This window comes from Trichomycterus rosablanca, chromosome 1 (assembly GCF_030014385.1).
Source record: "Trichomycterus rosablanca isolate fTriRos1 chromosome 1, fTriRos1.hap1, whole genome shotgun sequence".
Taxonomy (NCBI): Eukaryota; Metazoa; Chordata; class Actinopteri; order Siluriformes; family Trichomycteridae; genus Trichomycterus; species Trichomycterus rosablanca.
Window position 1 is genome coordinate 63,316,887 of NC_085988.1, and position 21,942 is coordinate 63,338,828.

Here is a 21,942-nt window from a genome sequence, read left to right on the forward strand (position 1 = left end):
TGGTCAATAACAAAAGTTCAACTCAATACTTTGTAACATAACCTTTGTTGGCAATGACAGAGGTGAAACGTTTCCTGTAAGTCTTCACCAGGTTTGCACACACTGTAGCTGGTATTTTGGCCCATTCCTCCATGCAGATCTCCTCTAGAGCAGTGATGTTTTGGGGCTGTCGCTGGGCAACACGGACTACACAAATTTTCTATGGGGTTGAGGTCTGGAGACTGGCTAGGCCACTCCAGGACCTTGAAATGCTTTTTACGGAGCCACTCCTTCGTTGCCCGAGCGATGTGTTTGTGATCATTGTCATGCTGGAAGACCCAGCCACGTTCCATCTTCAATGCTCTCACTGATGGAAGGAGGTTTTGGCTTAAAATCTCACGATACATGGCCCTGTTCATTCTTCCCTTAACACGGATCAGTCGTCCTGTCCCCTTTGCAGAAAAACAGCCCCAAAGCATGATGTTTCCACCCCCATGCTTCACAGTAGGTATGGTGTTCATGGGTTTTTCTTCTTCCTCCAAACACGACGAGTTGAGTTTTTACCAAAAATTTCCATTTTGGTTTCATCTGACCACATGATATTATCCCAATCCTCTTCTGGATCATCCATATGCTCTCTGGCAAACTTCAGACGGGCCTGGACATGTACTGGCTTAAGCAGGGGGACACGCCTGGCACTGCAGGATTTGAGTCCCTCTCGACGTAGTGTGTTACTGATGGTAGCCTTTGTTACTTTGGTCCCAGCTCTCTGCAGGTCATTCATCAGGTCCCTCCGTGTAGTTCTGGGATTTTTGCTCACCGTTCTCATGATCATTTTGACCCCACAGGATGAGATCTTGACCCCAAGGGAGATTATCAATGGTCTTGTATGTCTTCCATTTTCTTACAATTGTTCCCACAGTTGATTTATTCACACCAACCTGCTTGCCTGTTGTAGATTCACTCTTCCCAGCCTGGTGCAGGTCTACCATGGTTGAGTTTGGAGTCTGACTGTTTGAGGCTGTGGACAAGTGTCTTTTATACAGATAACGAGGTCAAACAGGTGCCATTAATACAGGTAACGAGTGGAGGACAGAAGAGCTTCCTAAAGAAGAAGTTACAGGTCTGTGAGAGCCAGAAATCTTGCTTGTTTGTTATTGACCAAATACTTATTTTCTACCATAATTTACGAATAAATTCTTTAAAAATCCTACAATGTGATTTCCTGGATTTTTTTTTCTCATTTTGTCTCTCATAGTTGAAGTATAACTATGATGAAAATTACAGACCTCTCTCATCTTTCTAAGTAGGAGAACCTGCACAATCAGTGGCTGACTAAATACTTTTTGACCTCACTGTAAGGGAAACCTGTTAATGCGTTTCATGGTCCCGTAGACTTGCATATATTTTAGGCTTATGTAAAATAATAGGGTTGTTTTTGACACTTATACACTGAAAATAACACAAATATAACATAAAAACACTGAAATATAAAGCTGATTCTTACAATTTCTCAGAACCTCAAGCTGTAACACAAGTTTAAAAGTGAAACAGTGAGGAAAATCCAGCTAAACACAGTTGACATTCCACACAAATGCAGATTTGTCTCATATTTGCACTTTGATGATGTTTTACTGCACCGCTCCAGTCGAGCGCTGAACAAAGCGACTGTTCATTGTTAATCTGAAATGAAATAAATAATTTTTTTAAACAAACAAACTGAACACGTTGAGTTTAAGGGTACAAATTTTTCGACGAAGGGCGTTGAGTTTTAAAGATTTTGAGTTTAGGGGACGTTGAGTTACAAGGTACCACTGTACTTAGGAGCCATGCTGCTGTGCATTATTCACTCTACCAGTTTACCACCATGCTGCTCTAAAATATATTAAAAACATTTTAAAACATAGAACATATTAACTATTTCAAATATTAGTTTCAGCTCTATAGCAGTACAGATTGTAGTAAGCCCAGGAAGTAGAAAGTTTCTATAGAAATGTGTAGTCCCTATCTAAGAAGGGAAGAGAGAAGTGAAGATTAGACAGCACATATCACAGTGTGTGTGTGTGTGTGTGTGTGTAGGGGGTGTTCACTCCATTCCATTTGGACATTCCATTGAACTGACAAGCCATTGACACATGGTAACAATTAAAGATACTGTTTTATCAGAAGAAAAGTGAACATGCACACTAAATTGGGGTTTTGTTTACATTATATCTGTATGAGTGTTAAGGCATGTTAAGGGGGAGGGAATGTTAGGAAGAAAGGCACGCCAAACTCTACTGCCTGAATGCTAGTAGGAAAATATTCCACATTTGGCACTGCATAGGCTAAAAATGGCTTTATAAAATCGACATTCTGAACACATTTACATTGGTATTTCATTTGAGACACATCTTCAATGATGGATAGAAGTATTGAAGAAAAACAGGTTTTCATTATCTTCTTTATTTGCCATTACTCAGACAGAAATGTTTCCCTAAATTACCATTTAACATTCCAAACTGGTTGGTAATTACTAAAGAGGTTCACCTAAAATAGTACTGACACTAACAGTAGTGCTGGTTTAGTAGTGGAGGTTTTGGCAATGATTTGCACTCTAGTCAACACAGATTTGAATCCTCTAGACCAGGGGTGTCAAACTCATTTTTACCGAGGGCCACATCTGCATTATGGTGGCCCTCAAAGGGCAGATTGTAATGTATCCTGCTGTGATTGCAGTCTGCCTTTTAAGTCTTGGACAATTTGTTGTTTTTCTTGGAGGCTAAATTCTGTGTTTGGTGTCAAAATGCCAAATGTATACTGTATATTTATAATGTACAGTATGTCTACATTTATATTGTATTCCTTTACGCATTATAACTTCTTCTTGAAGCACAAACTTATTCGTATTCACTTTCCCATCTTTCATTAAATTTCCTCCTTCTGCTTCAGTTTTCTCTTCTTGTATATTTTGGGATTATTTGTAAATATTTCTCAACATCATCTAGTGGTGGGATGCGGTCACTTTGCAGGTCACAAAACCGGCATGCATTGTGAGAGATGCAGTTTATGTCCGATTTTACAGCATATTTTAAGACATTTGTTTTGCCCTCGCCAAGTTTTCCCCCTTTCTCAGCTAGACAGACAGACAGACAAACTCCCTCCAATATAGTTACGTCGGTTTTATTTGCTTCCCAACTGTACACTGTGTGCATCAGAATAGAGTAAAACTACAAAATACAAACAATAAAAAACGTAATACAGTACATGCGCATAGCTGTAGCTGTCTCTAGTACAACATGAAATTTAACCAAAAGTAAAATAGCGCTAACGAGTTAGCATTTTGTGTAAAAATACTAATTGCTATAGGAATGCTAACAACTTAATTTAATTTCGGAATTACGGTAAATTCATAACTGAAACACTGTAACATACTCGCTAAACATTTACAAACAACTGCGAATATAAATGTGTACTACTTACAGATGATGATTCTTTATTGGATTGCTAGAGAATTAACTTCTATTTATTATTGTTTACACTACTGACTTTACCCCGCATTATTTTCCGCTAAAACATAAAAGTGACAATGCTTCTTAGCAAAGTCAAAGTTAGTTGCCATGACTACGATGTCAACGGTTGCTGCTTAAAGGCACAGGTGTCCCATTAAATTATAAGTACGTCTCTGTAACTACTCGAACCATCACAACAATCATACGTCTTTTAAGCTCTCGCGGGCCACATAAAATGACGTGGCGGGCCGGATTTGACACCCCTGCTCTAGACATACACAACTGCTGCTCCCTTCAAGGTGTAATACAATACAACATTTAGTTAGTTAATATGGAGTATTTTAATTAATAAGTACTTTTACTAAATCTTGGTTCCCACAAACCACATACATTTATAATTATAATATAATATGGTGCAGGTACTGTTCCTTATAATTTAATAATTTTAATAAAATCCTTGTTTCAGTAACTCAAAATCCCAAATCAGGTTAACGAAACGTAGTTGCATTTTTTAGTGTAGACATTGACTTTGTTTTTGTAATAGCAAGCCACCAAGAAAGGAATAAAAAGAGTGGTTTTATGCCTTTCATTTACCTATTCATTGTTTTATTTCTCTACTTCTTTACCAGTCTTATTTCCAGATGTGTGGTTTCCCAAACATCTGGATTTGATAGTTTAGTCAAGTGTAAGCAGTGTAAAATCACATGATTTTAATCAACACTGACATGCCGTGGTATTCAGTAAGACTTTACCGATCACTCTAAAATTCCTTTGCACTGCAGTCTCATCTGTAATCAGTTATTTACACATTATTAGTTGCAATAAACACAGTGATGTATTTAACAGAATAGAGATGATTAAATATTTTTTGTAATTTCTATGCCCAGTATATATGCATTTAAATGCCACCACAAAGCTTTACTACTTTTAAGAAACGTTCACATCGCAAAATCAGACTGCTGATGTCAGCCAAACAGTTAAGGCAATCCAGTCAATACTAGTTCCTGGAAATAAAGCCTACTACTTAAGTACCCTTTCAGCTCTGTGCTAATTTCTCCCCCTCTTACTAGCCCTTTCCAAAATCTCTCTCCCCCTTCACCCAACTCTGTGGGGGTCTATTTGTAGCACCTGTTAGAAGACGGAGCCCAGAGTTCAGCTGTCTTGGCGTCAGTCACCAACTCAGAGGTCTAATACAGGAATCTGATGTAAACCAAACCATACATCTTCTGCCACATGGTAAACATGCTCGTTTCTGTTTCTACTGTTTCCAGTCCAGAGGAAACTCTTGTAAATCAGAATGTTTTGCCTCAGTTCGCCTTTAGAATCTAGATGTGTAAACAAATTATCTATATTAGATGGCAGCAGCCTTTCTGGTGTGGGGAGGGGGGAGTTGTCAGAGTTGCAAGTAAAAAAAGAAAAGACACTTGATTATACCATAGCTGAATTATTTAATTGATAAAACTCATAAAAAAAGGAAATTTTAAAGTCAGATTCAGATTAAAATTAGATTGTGGTACAGATCCACCTTGATACTACCAATATTTAAAAAAACAATTATGCTTTTCAGGACTGCACTGTATTTAAATAGTGGCACAGTGGCTCTGTAAACAACAAAGGCAAAAAAAATCCCCTACCTTGTTTTTGTTATTTGTTAACAACATGTGTCATGCACATTGTGCACTTTTAAAGTTAAACTGTCTGTTGAATGTGGATGAACTGTAGCTCTGAAGGTATAAATCAGGTCTGTGTACAAATCAAGCTGTTTAGATATTCCACAGTTGGTATCAGGAATGTAAATATGTGCGAGGTATACCTCACCGATGACCACAATATGCCAATCTGTTAGATATACACCGATCAGCCACAACATTAAAAACACCTCCTTGTTTCTACACTCACTGTCCATTTTATCAGCTCCACTTACCATATAGAAGCACTTTGAAGTTCTACAATTACTGACTGTAGTCCATCTATTTCTCTGCATGCTTTTTTAGCCCTTTTTCATGCTGTTCTTTAATGGTCAGGACCCCCACAGGACCACCACAAAGTAGGTATTATTTGGGTGGTGGGTCATTCTCAGCACTGCAGTGACACTGATGTGTTGGTGGTGTGTTAGTGTGTGTTGTGCTGGTATGAGTGGATAAGACACAGCAGTGCTGATGGAGTTTTTAAACACCTCACTGTCACTGCTGGACTAAGAATAGTCCACCAACCAAAAATAAATCCAGCCAACTGTGCCCTCTGGGCAGAGTCCTGTGACCACTGATGAAGGTCTAGAAGATGACCAACTCAAACTGCAGCAATAGATGAGCGATCGTCTCTGACTTTACATCTACAAGGTGGACCAACTAGGTAGGAGTGTCACACCACCACCATGTCAGTGTCACTGCAGTCCTCAGAATGATCCACCACCTAAATAATACCAGCTCTGTAGTGGTCCTGTGGGGGTCCTGACCATTGAAGAACAGAGTAAAAGCAGGTTAAAAAAGTATTCAGAGAAACATGGACTACAGTCAGTAATGGTAGAACTCCAAATTGCTTCTATATGGTAAGTGGAGCTGATAAAATGGACAGTGAGTGTAGAAACAAGGAGGTGGTTTTAATGTTATGACTGATCAGTGTATAATTATTGTTGTGATGGAATGTTTTGAATGATGTACAATTGCTAAAATGAGGTCTTAATTTGATTAGTCCTTAATGATTAATAATCTATATAAAGCCCAATTAAGTCCCTTAGGATTGAGAAATGAAAACATGATTATATTGCAATTTCATATTCAATATTCATAGGTTGCAATATTCAGATGACTCATGATATTTAAATAGTATTTAATGTGTATCAAATGTGCTAACATACTCTAAACATATTACTCAAAACATATACTCAAACACTATTCTAGTCAGGTTAAGAGATACATCTTTTAAGTAGTATGTTACACCTTAATTGGCTTGCAGAATATATCTAGCCATGAATTTCACAGGAAACCTGGAACCTGTTATACAGGAACTAGACTCTGTCAGCAAATGACAACATTGTAAAGTTGTTAATTTTATATCGGACAACTGCAGTCTTGCTGGGATTAACCCTTTTCCACCTTGTGATATAGTGCATTATCATGCTGGAAGTGTCAACTGAGGTCTAAAAATAAAACAATAAAGTGATTAATATGGCCATTAAAGTAGTTTGGATATGTTATTTGGGTGTTCTTTAAGGATGCCAGTGCCGGAAAAACACTGCCCAAAGCTAAAATGACAGTTGATTAAGTATACATATGTAATAGCACATTTAGCCTCCGTAGGCCTTTATAATTCCAAAACATTTCCATCAGAATTAAATATGCCCAATGGATAAGATATAGGTCTAGTGTAGGTGACCGAATTAAAGTTAACTTGCTGTTATCTTCATGGAAATTGTGGTAGAAGAATATAGAGAATGCCTTTATTTGTCATATATACATATACAGATGTATAGTCAACGAAATTCTTTCTCCATGTATACCAGCTTGTTTGGAAGCTGGGGTCAGAGCGCAGGGTCAGCCATTGTACGGCACCCCTGGAGCGGAGAAGATTAAGGGCTCAAGGGCCCAACAATGGCTGCATGGCAGAGCTGGGATTCAAACTCTCAACCTTTTAGTGGATAGCTCAAAGCCCTACCCATTAGGCCACCACTGTCCCTATATGGGACATGGTATGGGAGTGTCCATCCATCTTTGTTATTTTTTAGAGGAGGTTTTGCCAGCACTTGTGTGATTATCAGACCACATCTAGTCTGCAATGAACACTTTTACCTACTTGAGAATGTATCATATGGGTTAAAGGCTGTCATGCCTTTAAAGACCTTACGGGAGTTACTGTTGAGTGTCATGGAACTCTGCAGTAACAATCCATGACACTCTTCTTGGTCTTTGAGTAGCAAGAGCTACCCTTGGCATAAAGCCTACAAAAGCCAGAATGGGGCCAGAAAGTTGTACAGAGAAGAAAATATTGTTGCAAAGTTTAGTAGCCCTATTATTTTATAGCTAATATGCAGGCACAGTTGGGAAGATGCAGTGTGCATGCAGGCCACAGAAAAATAATAGTCAACTTCCTGCATTCAGTGTGAGCACTATATCCATAAAGGGATTAACTTGGCTTTTATCAGTGTTCAGCTACACCATGCTGTTTAGAAATTTTTTTATTGGGTATTAGGGGTACTGACGTGTGCCAAGAATTTGCACTTGCACTTAACACAACTGTCATATAGTTATATGTAGACATGTATAGTTATAGTTATTTAGCAGCATCCTTATATAGTTATAGTTACAGTTGTATAGTTATTATTTATACTATATACCTAACTAATCCCATTTTATTCATATTATTGTTATTATTGCTATTATGTATATAGTACTATGTACTGTACATAGATATAATTCCATATATGTAAATAGCTATAGTTATAACTATATATTAATATTAATCATAGATATATGTTTACTGATATTCTCTGTTTTTTCTTTGCACAGTGCTACTATTTGCACTTCTGGTAGATGCTAACTGCATTTCGTTGCCTTGTACCTGTACTGAGCAATGACAATAATCGATCGGTAGGTCTGTCTGTCTGTCTGTCTGTCTGTCTGTCTGTCTATCTGTCTATCTATCTAAAACCCTGTTGCCGAGACCAAACCAGACGGCCCTATCGACTCATATTACTTGTACCGAATTGGATGTTTATGTGCCAACTGTTAATGTGCAAATGGCATTATGCACATCGCAATGTTAAATTAATTACGTTTTTGTTGAACTGAAAGTAGCCTGTCTGTTTGTTTGTTTACCAACATCCTGTCAATACACCTTCTGGAATATTCTAATGGGACCCTTTCACAAGCTGTTTTATTCACTGTTTTCTCATTTCTGGTAGTTTATAGCACAATATCCAACAAACTAGAAAAATGATTGTGCTAGCCAACAGTCATCTATGGGATTCTATGACTGCTAATTACATAGTTCCCTCCATTAGTTCTCTCGATTAGCCCAGTCCAAGAATTAATTGAACACTAAATGATGCTAAAACTATGATCAGGGTGTAATTATACTATAAATCTTTAAAGTTGGCAAAAATTATAACCTAGCAATGGAATGTTTGTACAGACCAACCCTTAGATGATTGGGATGAGAGTGATTGTGGAACTGTAAAAATGATTAGGACATCATAAAACTGCAACTGTTTTTTACAGCTGTCTAAAAGGCTAAGCAGCCCCTTTTAAAAGAAACGCTAATGTAGAAGTCTTAAAGGGATAGAGAAAGATTGTAGAGGTGAAAAAGAGTTATGTTAACTGTAGCATGCTTTTTAACCCTTGTGTTCTATTGACATTTAATTTACTGACTTGTTCTGTGGGGTCCCAGAGACTTTTGTGTTTTGTGTAGGTAAAATAAGTTTAAAATTGACCAAATTAACCAGAGAGAGCGTGAGAGAGAGAGAGAACACCAGACAGAAACCAAGAATATATAAAAATATATGCCTTTAATGATCTATTCTAGATTGGGTCTCTAAGACTCTAGTAGACGTCTATAAATTAGAGGTGTTTGGAACACATTTTTGTAACAGAATGAAAAATACAATTACGAAAAATCTACTTTATTAAAGTTTCACCCCCAATTTAATCATCTCTCTTATAGAGAGACGTATTGGGTAGGGCAGTTGTAGCCTAGCAGTTAAGGTACTGGACTAGTAATCAGAAGGTCGCTGGTTTAAACCCCACCACTGCCAGGTTGCTGCTGTTGGGCCATTGAGCAAGGCCCTTAACCCTCATTTGCTTAGACTGTAAGTTGCTTTGAATAAAATGCCGAAATGTAAATCTTATAGGACAAACTGGCTGCCCTGTTAGGAGAAAAGACACAAAGCAGAACGATATATATCTGCTTCTTACATTATGAGGGACAGTGTTCACACACACTAACACATACACACATACAGTGAATAGGAAAAACTGCCCTGTTTGTAATCTTTTTCTCCCTTGAGTGTTCTAAATGTTCTTTTAGATGCTGTAAATGTTGTCTTTTATGTTGCAAATGTCATCTTTAATGGGGTTCTAAATCTTCTTTAATGTTATTTTTTCTTTTACTTTTACTATTGTTATTATTTCTGTTCTCTTTTCATGTGTGTTCCGTGTTTGTTAATGCTTTGGCAATACTGTAACTGAATAGTCTTGCCAATAAAGCTTATTGAATTGAATTAAATGGAATATAAACATATTGTTTATTTGCTGTTTCTATAACATTAGGAAAAATCATTAAGGGATCTCAGGGACCCAAAACTGATCATTAGGGTTAAAGAGATTTCCAACCACTGCGCCACAGTTTAGCACATGGTGAATTTGGGGACAGTGGTAGCCTAGTGGGTAGAGCTTTGGGCTATTAATTGAAAGGTTTCAATCATGGCTTTGCCATGCTGCCACTGTTGGGCTCTTGAGCAAGGCCCTTAACGCTGTCTGCTCCAGGGGTGACGTGCAATAGCTGACCCTGCGCTCTGACCCCAGCTTCCAAACAAGCTGGGATATGCCAAGAAATAATTTAGTTGTTCTGTAACCTGTATATATATATATGACTAATAAAGGCATTTCATTTCATAGGGGCTTGTTACTGAAGTGCAACTATGTAGCAGAGTGTGAACATTTGGTAGTTACTGGCCCAATTTCCCTATGTTGTTGTTATTATTATGACAATGCCACTGTAACACTAGTTTACTTGCCTTTGTATATTTATTTAAGGCTGTGTTTTTACCCACTGAAACTAAGCTCCAGTGGTGAAGAGATAGCATTTTTTTGTCCCATATCAACAGTCAATGCTGAATATTTGTGATCACGTATACATTTACTGAGTAGAGAGGTCTCTGGCACTTGTAAGAGAGATGGTAGATTCACAGATAGTAGCATGTGACACTCCACTGGCGACTGTGCACATGTTAGAGGGGGTGTACTCAGTCAGGGTGGGGGTCTGCAGCATTGGGGGGAGTTCCAGTCAGGGAAACGATTACATATGTAGCACATATGATGTGGCTTAGGACACAGCTATGTACCCATGATGGAATTTTGCCTGGCGGCTAATAATCACCAATGTCAGTTAAGTGTGCCCTAATGTTTTAGGGTGGTACTAGCATGGAGAATACTATTAATTAAATAGAAAATATGAAATATTATCTGTCACAAGGCTGCTATAGCATTAAAAGAAATCTCTGTACACTAGGTCTGAGTGAAAGGCACGTGTGTCTCTGCTAATTACAATAGAGAATATGCAGTCAGTGTAAATAGATGCTAGGAGAACTGGCAGCACCAGTCATTGAAATATAAACACTAGGATTTAAATTGGAGCTATGTGGTGCACTGTTACCCAAGATAACTGATGCAAAAATCACACAAACACACTGAAATGTCTTTAAAAGATGTAAATTAGCTGGAAGCAAATTTTTAAAACATTCATTTTTAAGATTTATATTGTGTACTAAACAACATATGCCGGTTTATTTGCATTTTTGGCTTTAATTCCTCCTGTATTAAGAAGGGTCAGACTTTATAAAGTCTGTGGGCACAGCCTGTGTTTATTTTTAGTGGAAATTCACAGTGAATTTCCTTCAGGCAATAATCTCATTAGAGACCACAGCTGGCAAAGCAAGACTGGTAGAGCTGTATAAGACTGACATTACCTGTGGTGCCATCATGCCACTTAAATAAAGAGGTAAAAGTGGGAAGCCTTAAAAAGAAGTATATTCTGTTAGGGTAGTGAGTCATCTCCTATCTGACTAAACCACCATATGTGTACACACACGTATGACCAAGAAAGGCTGGCTTCAGGAGGTTTTTCTGTTGCTTTGCCACATAATATCCTAAGCCATTGAAAGGAAATCCATTTCAGGTGGCCTTCTGGAAAAGTCAATGTTAACACCAATGATAGTCAGTCTGGTCACTCGGCTCTGGCATGTTTATCACTGTCTGGGTCTGCTGACCTATTTTCTCTGCCTGTACACCATGGCCACCTCTATCTAACATCTGCTCCAAATTACGTTATATCCCTATACACCACTTTGTCTGGCAAAGTACTTTGCCTCATCTCTCCTCTTCATTCATGTCCTGAATTGGATTTGAAATGTAGGGTTTTTTGTTTGCTTTTTGTTTCCCTTTTTTGCCACGACAACAGTCTTTACTAGGAACACGTGTCACAAGATTTTGTCAGCTGGAATATGTACATAATTCAGTCATTAAAGCCTTTGTAAGAGCAGGCACTAATGTTGGACAAGAAGACCTTGCTTGCAATTGGCTACCCAATTTGTTTTTCAAGTTGTTCAGTCAGGTTAGGGTCAGGGATCTGTGCAAACCACTGGAGTTTCTTAACATCAAACTCATCAAGCCATGACTTTATAGACCTTGCTTTGTGCACATAGAAAGAATGCCTTTATTTGTCATATATACATATACAGACAAACAGTACAATGAAATTCTTTCTTCGCTTTCTTCTTTCTCAGCTTGTTTGAAAGTTGGGGTCAGAGCGCAGGGTCAGCCATCGCATGGCGCCCCTGGAGCAAACAGGGTTAAGGGCCTTGCTCAAGGGCCCAACAGTGGCTGCATGGCAGAGCTGGGATTCTGACTCAACCTTTCAGTTGATAGCTCAAAGCTCTATTATGCTGCTCAAACCTTGCCACAAAAAATGCTTTCAAAAATTAAAAAGGTGTCCACAAAACTTAAAACTGTACTATGAATTCCATAAGTTACTCTATTAGTGTAATTACATCCAAACCAGCAAAAAATTTAAACCATCATTCAAAATGTTGGTCAAAGTAAAAAAAACTCACTGTATTACCATTAACTGTAGCCAAAATTATACTGCAAATTTAATCCAGTAACATTAAAAACAACCCATCACAAAGCATCACAAATGAATTACACACATTTCACACTTATCAGCAATGTACAGTATACAGTCCGTATACAGTGTATCACAAAAGTGAGTACACCCCTCACATTTCTGCAAATATTTCATTATATCTTTTCATGGGACAACACTATAGAAATAAAACTTGGATATAAGTTAGAGTAGTCAGTGTACAACTTGTATAGCAGTGTAGATTTACTGTCTTCTGAAAATAACTCAACACACAGCCATTAATGTCTAAATAGCTGGCAACATAAGTGAGTACACCCCACAGTGAACATGTCCAAATTGTGCCCAAAGTGTCAATATTTTGTGTGACCACCATTATTATCCAGCACTGCCTTAACCCTCCTGGGCATGGAATTCACCAGAGCTGCACAGGTTGCTACTGGAATCCTCTTCCACTCCTCCATGATGACATCACGGAGCTGGTGGATGTTAGACACCTTGAACTCCTCCACCTTCCACTTGAGGATGCGCCACAGGTGCTCAATTGGGTTTAGTCCATCACCTTTACCTTCAGCTTCCTCAGCAAGGCAGTTGTCATCTTGGAGGTTGTGTTTGGGGTCGTTATCCTGTTGGAAAACTGCCATGAGGCCCAGTTTTCAAAGGGAGGGGATCATGCTCTGTTTCAGAATGTCACAGTACATGTTGGAATTCATGTTTCCCTCAATGAACTGCAGCTCCCCAGTGCCAGCAACACTCATGCAGCCCAAGACCATGATGCTACCACCACCATGCTTGACTGTAGGCAAGATACAGTTGTCTTGGTACTTCTCACCAGGGCGCCGCCACACATGCTGGACACCATCTGAGCCAAACAAGTTGATCTTGGTCTCGTCAGACCACAGGGCATTCCAGTAATCCATGTTCTTGGACTGCTTGTCTTCAGCAAACTGTTTAAGGGCTTTCTTGTGCGTCAGCTTCCTTCTGGGATGACGACCATGCAGACCGAGTTGATGCAGTGTGCGGCGTATGGTCTGAGCACTGACAGGCTGACCTCCCACGTCTTCAACCTCTGCAGCAATGCAGCACTCATGTGTCTATTTTTTAAAGCTAACCTCTGGATATGACGCCGAACACGTGGACTCAACTTCTTTGGTCGACCCTGGCGAAGCCTGTTCCGAGTGGAACCTGTCCTGGAAAACCGCTGTATGACCTTGGCCACCATGCTGTAGCTCAGTTTCAGGGTGTTAGCAATCTTCTTATAGCCCAGGCCATCTTTGTGGAGAGCAACAATTCTATTTCTCACATCCTCAGAGAGTTCTTTGCCATGAGGTGCCATGTTGAATATCCAGTGGCCAGTATGAGAGAATTGTACCCAAAACACCAAATTTAACAGCCCTGCTCCCCATTCACACCTGGGACCTTGACACATGACACCAGGGAGGGACAACGACACATTTGGGCACAATTTGGACATGTTCACTGTGGGGTGTACTCACTTATGTTGCCAGCTATTTAGACATTAATGGCTGTGTGTTGAGTTATTTTCAGAAGACAGTAAATCTACACTGCTATACAAGTTGTACACTGACTACTCTAAGTTATATCCAAGTTTCATTTCTATAGTGTTGTCCCATGAAAAGATATAATGAAATATTTGCAGAAATGTGAGGGGTGTACTCACTTTTGTGATACACTGTACAGTCTATATTATGGCATGCTTTGAGAGATGGGAGAAACCAGTGTACCCCAAGATACCAAGATGCTATGCCGTGTCACATGAATTATCATAAACATTATTATAAATAAATTATCATTACAGGAAACTGTCAAGTCCTTAAAAACACTTGAGCCTTTCCAAACACCTGTTTCTATCATTTAATTATTACCAATATGTCAATTAACAAAAATCAATTACAAAAAGGAATTTGCTTTTGTTATTATGTTATGTTTAACAGTAATGGTAAGTAAATGCAAAAATCTAAGAAAAGAAACAATACTATCTATCAGTGTAAAAATGACCAAATGCACCTTTTGAATACTGATTAGAGAAAAAAAATGAGTCATGGTTCATCAGGGGCCTTAGTTTCCTTTTATCCATTCTACACTCAACATGAACCAAAACTAATGTGTTTATTTGTTTTTTTAGTCAAACATATTTATTCAAAGCTGTTTAAGTAGAGCAGTGGTAAATTACACTAGCCCACTAATGCTGGCAATTAGGATTCAAATACCCAGAGGTGCTATCTGCCAGTCAGGCATCTACATACAAACATGTTTGGCTATGTCTGTTCGGGATGTATGGCCAAAGCGCTGCGATGGAATGGCATCCTATACAGGGTGTGTTACTGCACTGCATCTCGTGATTCCAGGGTAACCAGATCCACAACTAAAAGAAAAACTATTTTTAATCATTATTTTTGTTGTTTGGTTGGTTGGTTGGTTTGGTTTCTTAGGGGTAGGGATCACATGAAACTAGAGGTCAACATGTCACCAAGTTTCCTTGCTCCTGTTATAATCACCATACACCACTGATGCTGAGAAAAGAGGTCAACACATGAGTATTCAATAAAAAAGAAAAAACACTACCATTGATTTCTGAATCATCCACCCCCTACCATGAAAAAAATGATCAATTGATCAAAGATCGATTTTTAGTTCTGAAGTGGTCATTTCCAGACCAGCAGTAAGTTTTCAGTTGAAGTTCTTTAGTGAAATCATATCCTCATGGAAGTGTGGACGGTGTGGTGGTGGATTTAGAGAATACTTCCTTGAGCACTGGATGTAATCACTCTGCTTTTTGAGTAAGTACAGCTGTGTTAAATCTTTGCGTCATGTGAAAGTGGGTCTGCCCAGTAATTCACTACATAATGTGTAAGTCTTGCACAACATGAAGCTCATGGTTGCCCAATGCTGCTTTCAGCTAAGTCATTGTTTTAGTTTCTAAAACAGAAATTACAAAACACAGATTTCTTAAAATAAACTAGTTAAAGTATGCCATTAAACAGTACATGCACAGAAATATGCATTTATGATTCAAAACACATTTTTACATCAGTTTTTGTTAACACATGTGATACGTTTAAGATAAACTGTGTTGTGTAAATGAATACAAACCCCATTTCCAGAAAAGTTGGGAATGTTTTGTAAAATGTAATAAAAAGGATCTGTGATTTGTTCATTCTCTTAAATCTTTGTTTAACTGACAAAAGTAGAAAGAAACTATTTCCAGTGTCTTCACTGATCATTACATGTTGTTAATTCACACATATTTAAAATTTGATACCTGCAACACACTCCAAAAAGTCAAAATAAGAGTGAAAAGTTTTACAATAAGCAGATGAACTGGTAGCAGATGAGGATATAAAAGGAGGATCCACCAAAGAGTCTTTACAAGCAATGGTGGGTCGTGGCTCACTTCAGAAAATAATTGCCAATCAGTTCAAAAAGAACATTTCTTCATGCAAAATTTTAATTAATTTAGTTTTTTTTACCATCTACTGTTCATAAGGAGTACTTCAGAAAACCATTGTCATTTAACACAATCTACCGCTGCAATGCAACCGGAGTTATCTGAGCCCAAGCTAATTTCTGACGGTCCAAAAGACAGTTAAAAATGAAAGATCTATATGTGCTATGGATGGCTGGAATTAATTAACTCACAACCTCTTTGAACCACTTGGTATCCACAATCACAAATGTGCAAGATCAGTTATGTAGGTGTGCAACTATCACTAAAAGCAATCAGTTTCCAATCTCAAGGAAAACAGGCATGAGATTTGTCTGATTCACCTGATTAGGTATTTGAAGACCAAGACTAGCTGATTAAACATGCAGAATCAGGTGTGCTTCTGACTGACCAAACATGGCAGCCCTTCATGGATAATGAAGCCACAACAGCCTTTCATGGATAGGATTGGACACCCCTGATCTAGTGATGACCCAGTTGATAATGTAATAGATGGGATTTGCCTCCATCGTATCACAGTGGGTGGTAACAGCTTCACACACACCTACTCTTACACACATACACCACACACACACTATGACTTGCCCAACTATAACACATTTTTAAATCTGAATAAAGGGCAGTGACTAGTAAAAATCTGGACTTGACACACATTTTAAGAATATAGTCATCAGCACTGTGAGAGATCCACTAACTTAATTCATTTACTAATAAACATAAAAAAAGTTTGTGCAAGGTATCTGAAGGTATCTGCATACTTTCAGGCTTAATACAGTCATGTCCAAAGTATGTACAGATGCCCCCTGTACAGATTTGACATAACTCATCTTTTTGACCCACTTTACTTAGGCAGCACTACACTACTATAAACTTTCCAATAGATGTTCAGCTCATTAACTCCATATACTGTATATTTCTACACAAACCATCTTCTGTAAACTTAAATGTTGATTTAAACGGACAATTATCTTGTTCTACAAATCACACAATGAGCTAATAACGCTTTACAGACATGCATCTATGTCATTTTAATGATTTCTACAGAATGATTGGAACAAATACACTTTTTTCCATAAAACAGTGTACAGTGGGTTATATCACCATAGGATGAGAAGCTACTGCATAAGAAACAAGTCTATGCTCCAAAATCTGCCTTGAAGCTTAATTGTAGTTTGTTGCTAAAGACATGGACATTGAAAACTGAGATAAAGATTATCCATGTAAAATGCATATGTGAATACACTCATGATGCATTTAAAACAGATTTCAATCAGATGGCCTCAGGAAGTCTGGGATTTTTGTAGCTCCAGTTGGCCTGACTGCACGTCTTTGGACTTGTGGTAGAAAACTAGAGCACCTGGTATGAGGAAACCCATACGGTCACAGGGAGAATCAAACCCAGGCCCTTCTTCTAACCCAGGCTCTACCCTTTGCACCACTGTGCTGCCTGATGCATAATTCATTATTTAAAATTGTACTGTTGGGAATTACAGAGCCTTTTATATTTATAAATAAATAAATACACTAAAAACTTTTCTTTGGATGCAGTGGTGGGGCCCAAAGCTCTGCTCCATTAAACAACTGGAAATACGCCATAATACAGGATGCTGAAAGTGAAGTAAGCTGATTTATGCAAGAAGCTGTTTAGTTTTCAATCTGGGTAACAAAAGGTGCATTTGCAAGTGTAAAAGCATGTGGTTACAACCTTAACACACCAGAAACAGGATCTTACAAGACTGAAATCTCTTTCCGAGGAGTTGCGTATTTACACCTGTACTTTACATGGACGATGTAATAAATACACATGTTTTGCTTTGCTTTAAATCAGTGATGTGTATTCATATATTAATTCATTTATCTTTAGAAACTGCTTCATTGTGATCAGGGTCACAGCTGGCTCAGAACCTACCTGAACACACTAAGCACAATACCTAGAAAGAACCTGTACCCCATAAAAGGGCATTACACACTTACTAACAACTAAAGGCAGTTAGCAAATCCACCTACAAATAGGAGAGCCATGAGGAAGATCACACAGACACAGGGAGGACTCACTGACAGTAACCAGATGCAAGGCTTAAAACCAGGTCTTAAGGAGCATACAGCAATGCCACACAAAAACTACCTACTGCCACTCTGTTGATGTATTATGTTTAAATGCACATAGAAATGTGACTATGGGCCATATATAAATGACATTGCAGTTTCACATCAGAATTAGGGCTATTTTAGAAGATTGCTATTAAATTATTAAATCTACTCATAAGCCATGGGTGTAAATCACCCATGTATACAAGTACAAGTAAGGGGCCCAAATTTTTTTGTGAAACTGAGAGCTATGGGTCCCTGCACTGCCAAGAGTTACGCAATAATTCATTCATGCTTGGGAATCGACTCATCGACTGACTCACGTCTAAGAGTTTGTTAGCAAGAACCGATTCCCTCAGTTCAGAGCTTGCTACATTCACCTAGGCAATTGAATACATATCATTCCTGACTTACCTATAGACACCAGTTTGATGTGCTCCCTTTCCAGGAACTCGAGCGCTACGGACACGTTCTCCAGCTTCATCTGTCTAAAATTGGGCCTTGCGTGGTACTTTCTGTACATCTTCTTCTGGCTCAGGACCTCCAAAAGCCCTATGAGCTTGAGGCCGTCGCTCAGGTCCTTCTGCAGGTCCGAAATCTTCTTGTTGACGCATTTGAGGTGCTCGTTGCACCACCTGGTGAAGGTGTTCTGCTGGATCTTCTTCCAGGGCGCGTCCTCGGCCAGGTCCTTCTCGGTGGCGGGCATCTCCTCCTCTCCGCCTCCGTCCTCGCCGTCCTGGTAGTAATAAAGCTGCGGCTGCTGGAACTGCTGAGGCTCGTAGTAAGCATTGTTGCTCATCATGTTTTCCTGGGTTTTATAGTGCGCTCGGTGAGGCTGGGCCGTGTGCGCTCGTAAATGTGTGCGTATGTGTGTGTGGGTGAAACTTCAGCGCGGCGCGGGGCAGTGCCAGGCGCGCTCTCGCGGAGAAAATAATAGTTAAAAAGTTCAAAAGTTGGAACCGAGTACGAAAAGGAAGGAGGTAGGCGGCTTGGGGATGAATCCTGTCCTCGTTTCTTGCACTTCAAAGTTTGAGTTTCATTCAAAGCTGCGCATGGAAACTGAACGCGTTCCAAATTCCTCAGTGCTTCACGCCAAAATGCTGAACTTTTTTAGACTGAAAAAACTTACATATACTGTAAAATATACAGAAATAAAAGAAGCTGAGATGACCGTGGTGGAAACGCGTGCACGACTGCCTGGTGAACTAAAGCGTGGCCGGCTGGAGAGGTGCTTTAAAAAAACAGATGGACTGTAGTCGCGTCACTCGGCTGGACTTCTCGGCATGCCTGTCATCGTGACCATATACAACTGTAGGATGGGGGTTTCTCTAATCTGAATAAAGATACTGACACGTCCCCTGATTGGTCAAAGCCCACTGTAGGGGACGCGGATTGGCTGCACTTCGGACACTTAGCTGTATTTTTAGGAAACCTAAATTGGGCGCAGGGGAGGGGAGGGAGGGGGGGTGCTGGAGCCTCTCCTGTCCTGTTGGAAGGGTGTATGTTCACTCTCTGCCTCTTAACAATCGAAGCCAGGAAAAGTAAATGACATCAGAGTCTTGCAGAAGCTGGCCAGTCTTTTATCATAAGATACAGTATATGTGCGCATGTAACAATAATCAGTGATCTAAACTGTAATCAAAGCCCCATGTGGCCATAACATTAAAACCACCTCCTTGTTTCTACACTCACTGTCCGTTTTATCAGCTCCACTTACCATATAGAAGCACTTTGTCGTTCTACAATTACTGACTGTTGTCCATCTGTTTCTCTGCATGTTTTGTTAGCCCCCCTTTATGCTGTTCTTCAATGGTCAGAACTATCCCATGATCACTACAGAGTATGTATTATTTGGGTAGTGGATCATTCTCAGCACTGCAGTGACACTAACATGGTGGTGGTGTGTTTGTGTGTGTTGTGCTGGTATAAGTGGATAAGACACAGCAGCAGTGCTGGAGTTTTTAAACACCTCACTGTCACTGCTGGACTGAGAATAGTCCACCAACCAAAAACATCCAACCAACAGCGCCCATTGGGTAGCATCCTGTGACCACTGATGAAGGTCTAGAAGATGACCTACTCAAACAGCAGCAATAGATGAGCGATCGTCTCCGACTTTACATCTACAAGGTGGACCAACTAGGTAGGAGTGTCTAATAGAGTGGACAGTGAGTGGACAAGGTATTTAAAAACTCCAGCAGCGCTGCTGTGTCTGATCCACTCATACCAGCACAATACACACCAACACACCACCACCATGTCAGTGTCACTGCAGTGCTGAGAATGATCCACCACCTAAATAATACCTGCTCTGTGGTGGTCCTGACCATTGGAAAACAGGGTGAAAGCAGGTTTAGGAAAGCATGCAGAGAAACATATGGCCTACAGTCAGTAATTGTAAAACTACAAAGTGCTTCTATATAGTAAGTGGAGCTAATAAAATGGACAGTGAGTGTAGAAACAAGGAGGTGGTTTTAATGTTATGACTGATCAATATATGTATTAGGACTTTAACGTCATGTTTTACACACTTTGGATACATTCATGACAGGACACGTAATTACACAAGATTCATCAGTTCAAGTCTTTAACGTCAAACACAGTCATGGACAATTTTGTATCTCCAATTCACCTCACTTGCATGTCTTTGAACTGTGGGAGGACACCCGAGCTCCCGGAAGAAACCCACGCAGACACAGGGAGAACATGCAAACTCCACACAGAAAGGACGGACACCGCTCCACCAGAGAATCGAGCCCAGGACTTTCTTGCTGTGAGGCAACAGTGCTACCCACTGAGCCACCATGCTTCCTGCTCAAATAATTAAATGTGTGTTGCCCTTAATGGACTGACATCTTAGGCAAGGTATGTTTCAGCCTTGAGCTTTGTATTTGGTTTATGTTTTTGGTTTTTGGTGGATTTTTGGCTGATGACACTCATATTATCTATTGTATTTATAATAAAATAATAATCATGAAAATAATCATTTTAAACAATAATAATAATTGTAATAATAATGATAATAAATATAGTAATGATGTTTTTTATCAAACCTTAATTATTAAAAGTCATATCTTTAGAAGTAGTTAATAATAAACATAATAATAATGGCAGTTATAAATTTAGTAATATTTATTGCTCCAAGGGTTAATTTGTACCTTTTTGCAAACAAACTGCTTGGTGAAAAATATGCATTTGCACACTGTTGTTCTTAAACTCACAAACCTTAAAACCTTAAAGCTCACTGTAAATGGGAAAATAAATTATTTAATATATAAATATAGCATTTGGTTTGTTTTGTTGTTTTGCTATAGCAAAAAACAATTTTATAATCCATCTCTTACTGCCTAATCATGGCTATGTGGTCACTGTAAAATCTTATAATTACAAATGTGATTAATAACATGATTTAAAAAAATATGGGGAACCTGAACTCGGACTTCTGGTTACTGTAAAGAGTTTGGCATTATATGTGTGTGTGTGTGTGTGTGTGTGTGTGTGTGTGTGTGTGTGTGTTCTTCTGCGATGACACCCAGATTATTAATGCAAATGTTCAATAGCAAAATTTTACATCCTGTCCACATTAAAATATACGTATACTTTGTTACCCAACTATAGCATTATTCATGGCCCTCAACTTTTACAGTAAAAAGATGCCACATCAAACCTGATTTCTAAATGTAACTAAAATAAATATAGTGTTATTTTAAGCAGTAATAAACTGTTGATGAAGGCCACAATACTTTATTGCACTATTACTGCACTCTGCTCTATTCTGGACTATGAGATTTGACCTTTATGAGAGAAACCCATTCCAGATTGTGCTTCAACAGTTTGTCAGTAAGCTGTTATGTAGATGATGATCTATTATATTTATGACTAGGCAGTGTGATGCACCATGAGTGTTTCCAAACCACTGTAGCCTATTTATGCCACTTCCTTAAATAAGTGCTGAATGTGAATTGGCTGTGTTGTAATTCAGTAATAAAATCCACTAATCACAGTGTTTACAGATAATTCAAGAGTATTACGGATATACTATTACAAGATTAAAACTACAGGTAA

General features: G+C 38.9%; 1 protein-coding gene across 1 annotated transcript in view; it reads right to left on the bottom strand.

Moving 5' to 3' along the window:
- flncb (filamin C, gamma b (actin binding protein 280)) overlaps positions 1 to 18,927 on the bottom strand; it is a 139,609-nt gene extending 120,682 nt beyond the window's left edge. The window contains exon 1 of the mRNA XM_062994728.1: positions 18,292 to 18,927. Within this exon, the coding sequence (XP_062850798.1) occupies positions 18,292 to 18,679 (388 nt within the window). The 5' untranslated portion in view covers positions 18,680 to 18,927. The remainder of the gene's footprint in view (positions 1 to 18,291) is intronic.
- Positions 18,928 to 21,942: the final 3,015 nt, after the last annotated feature.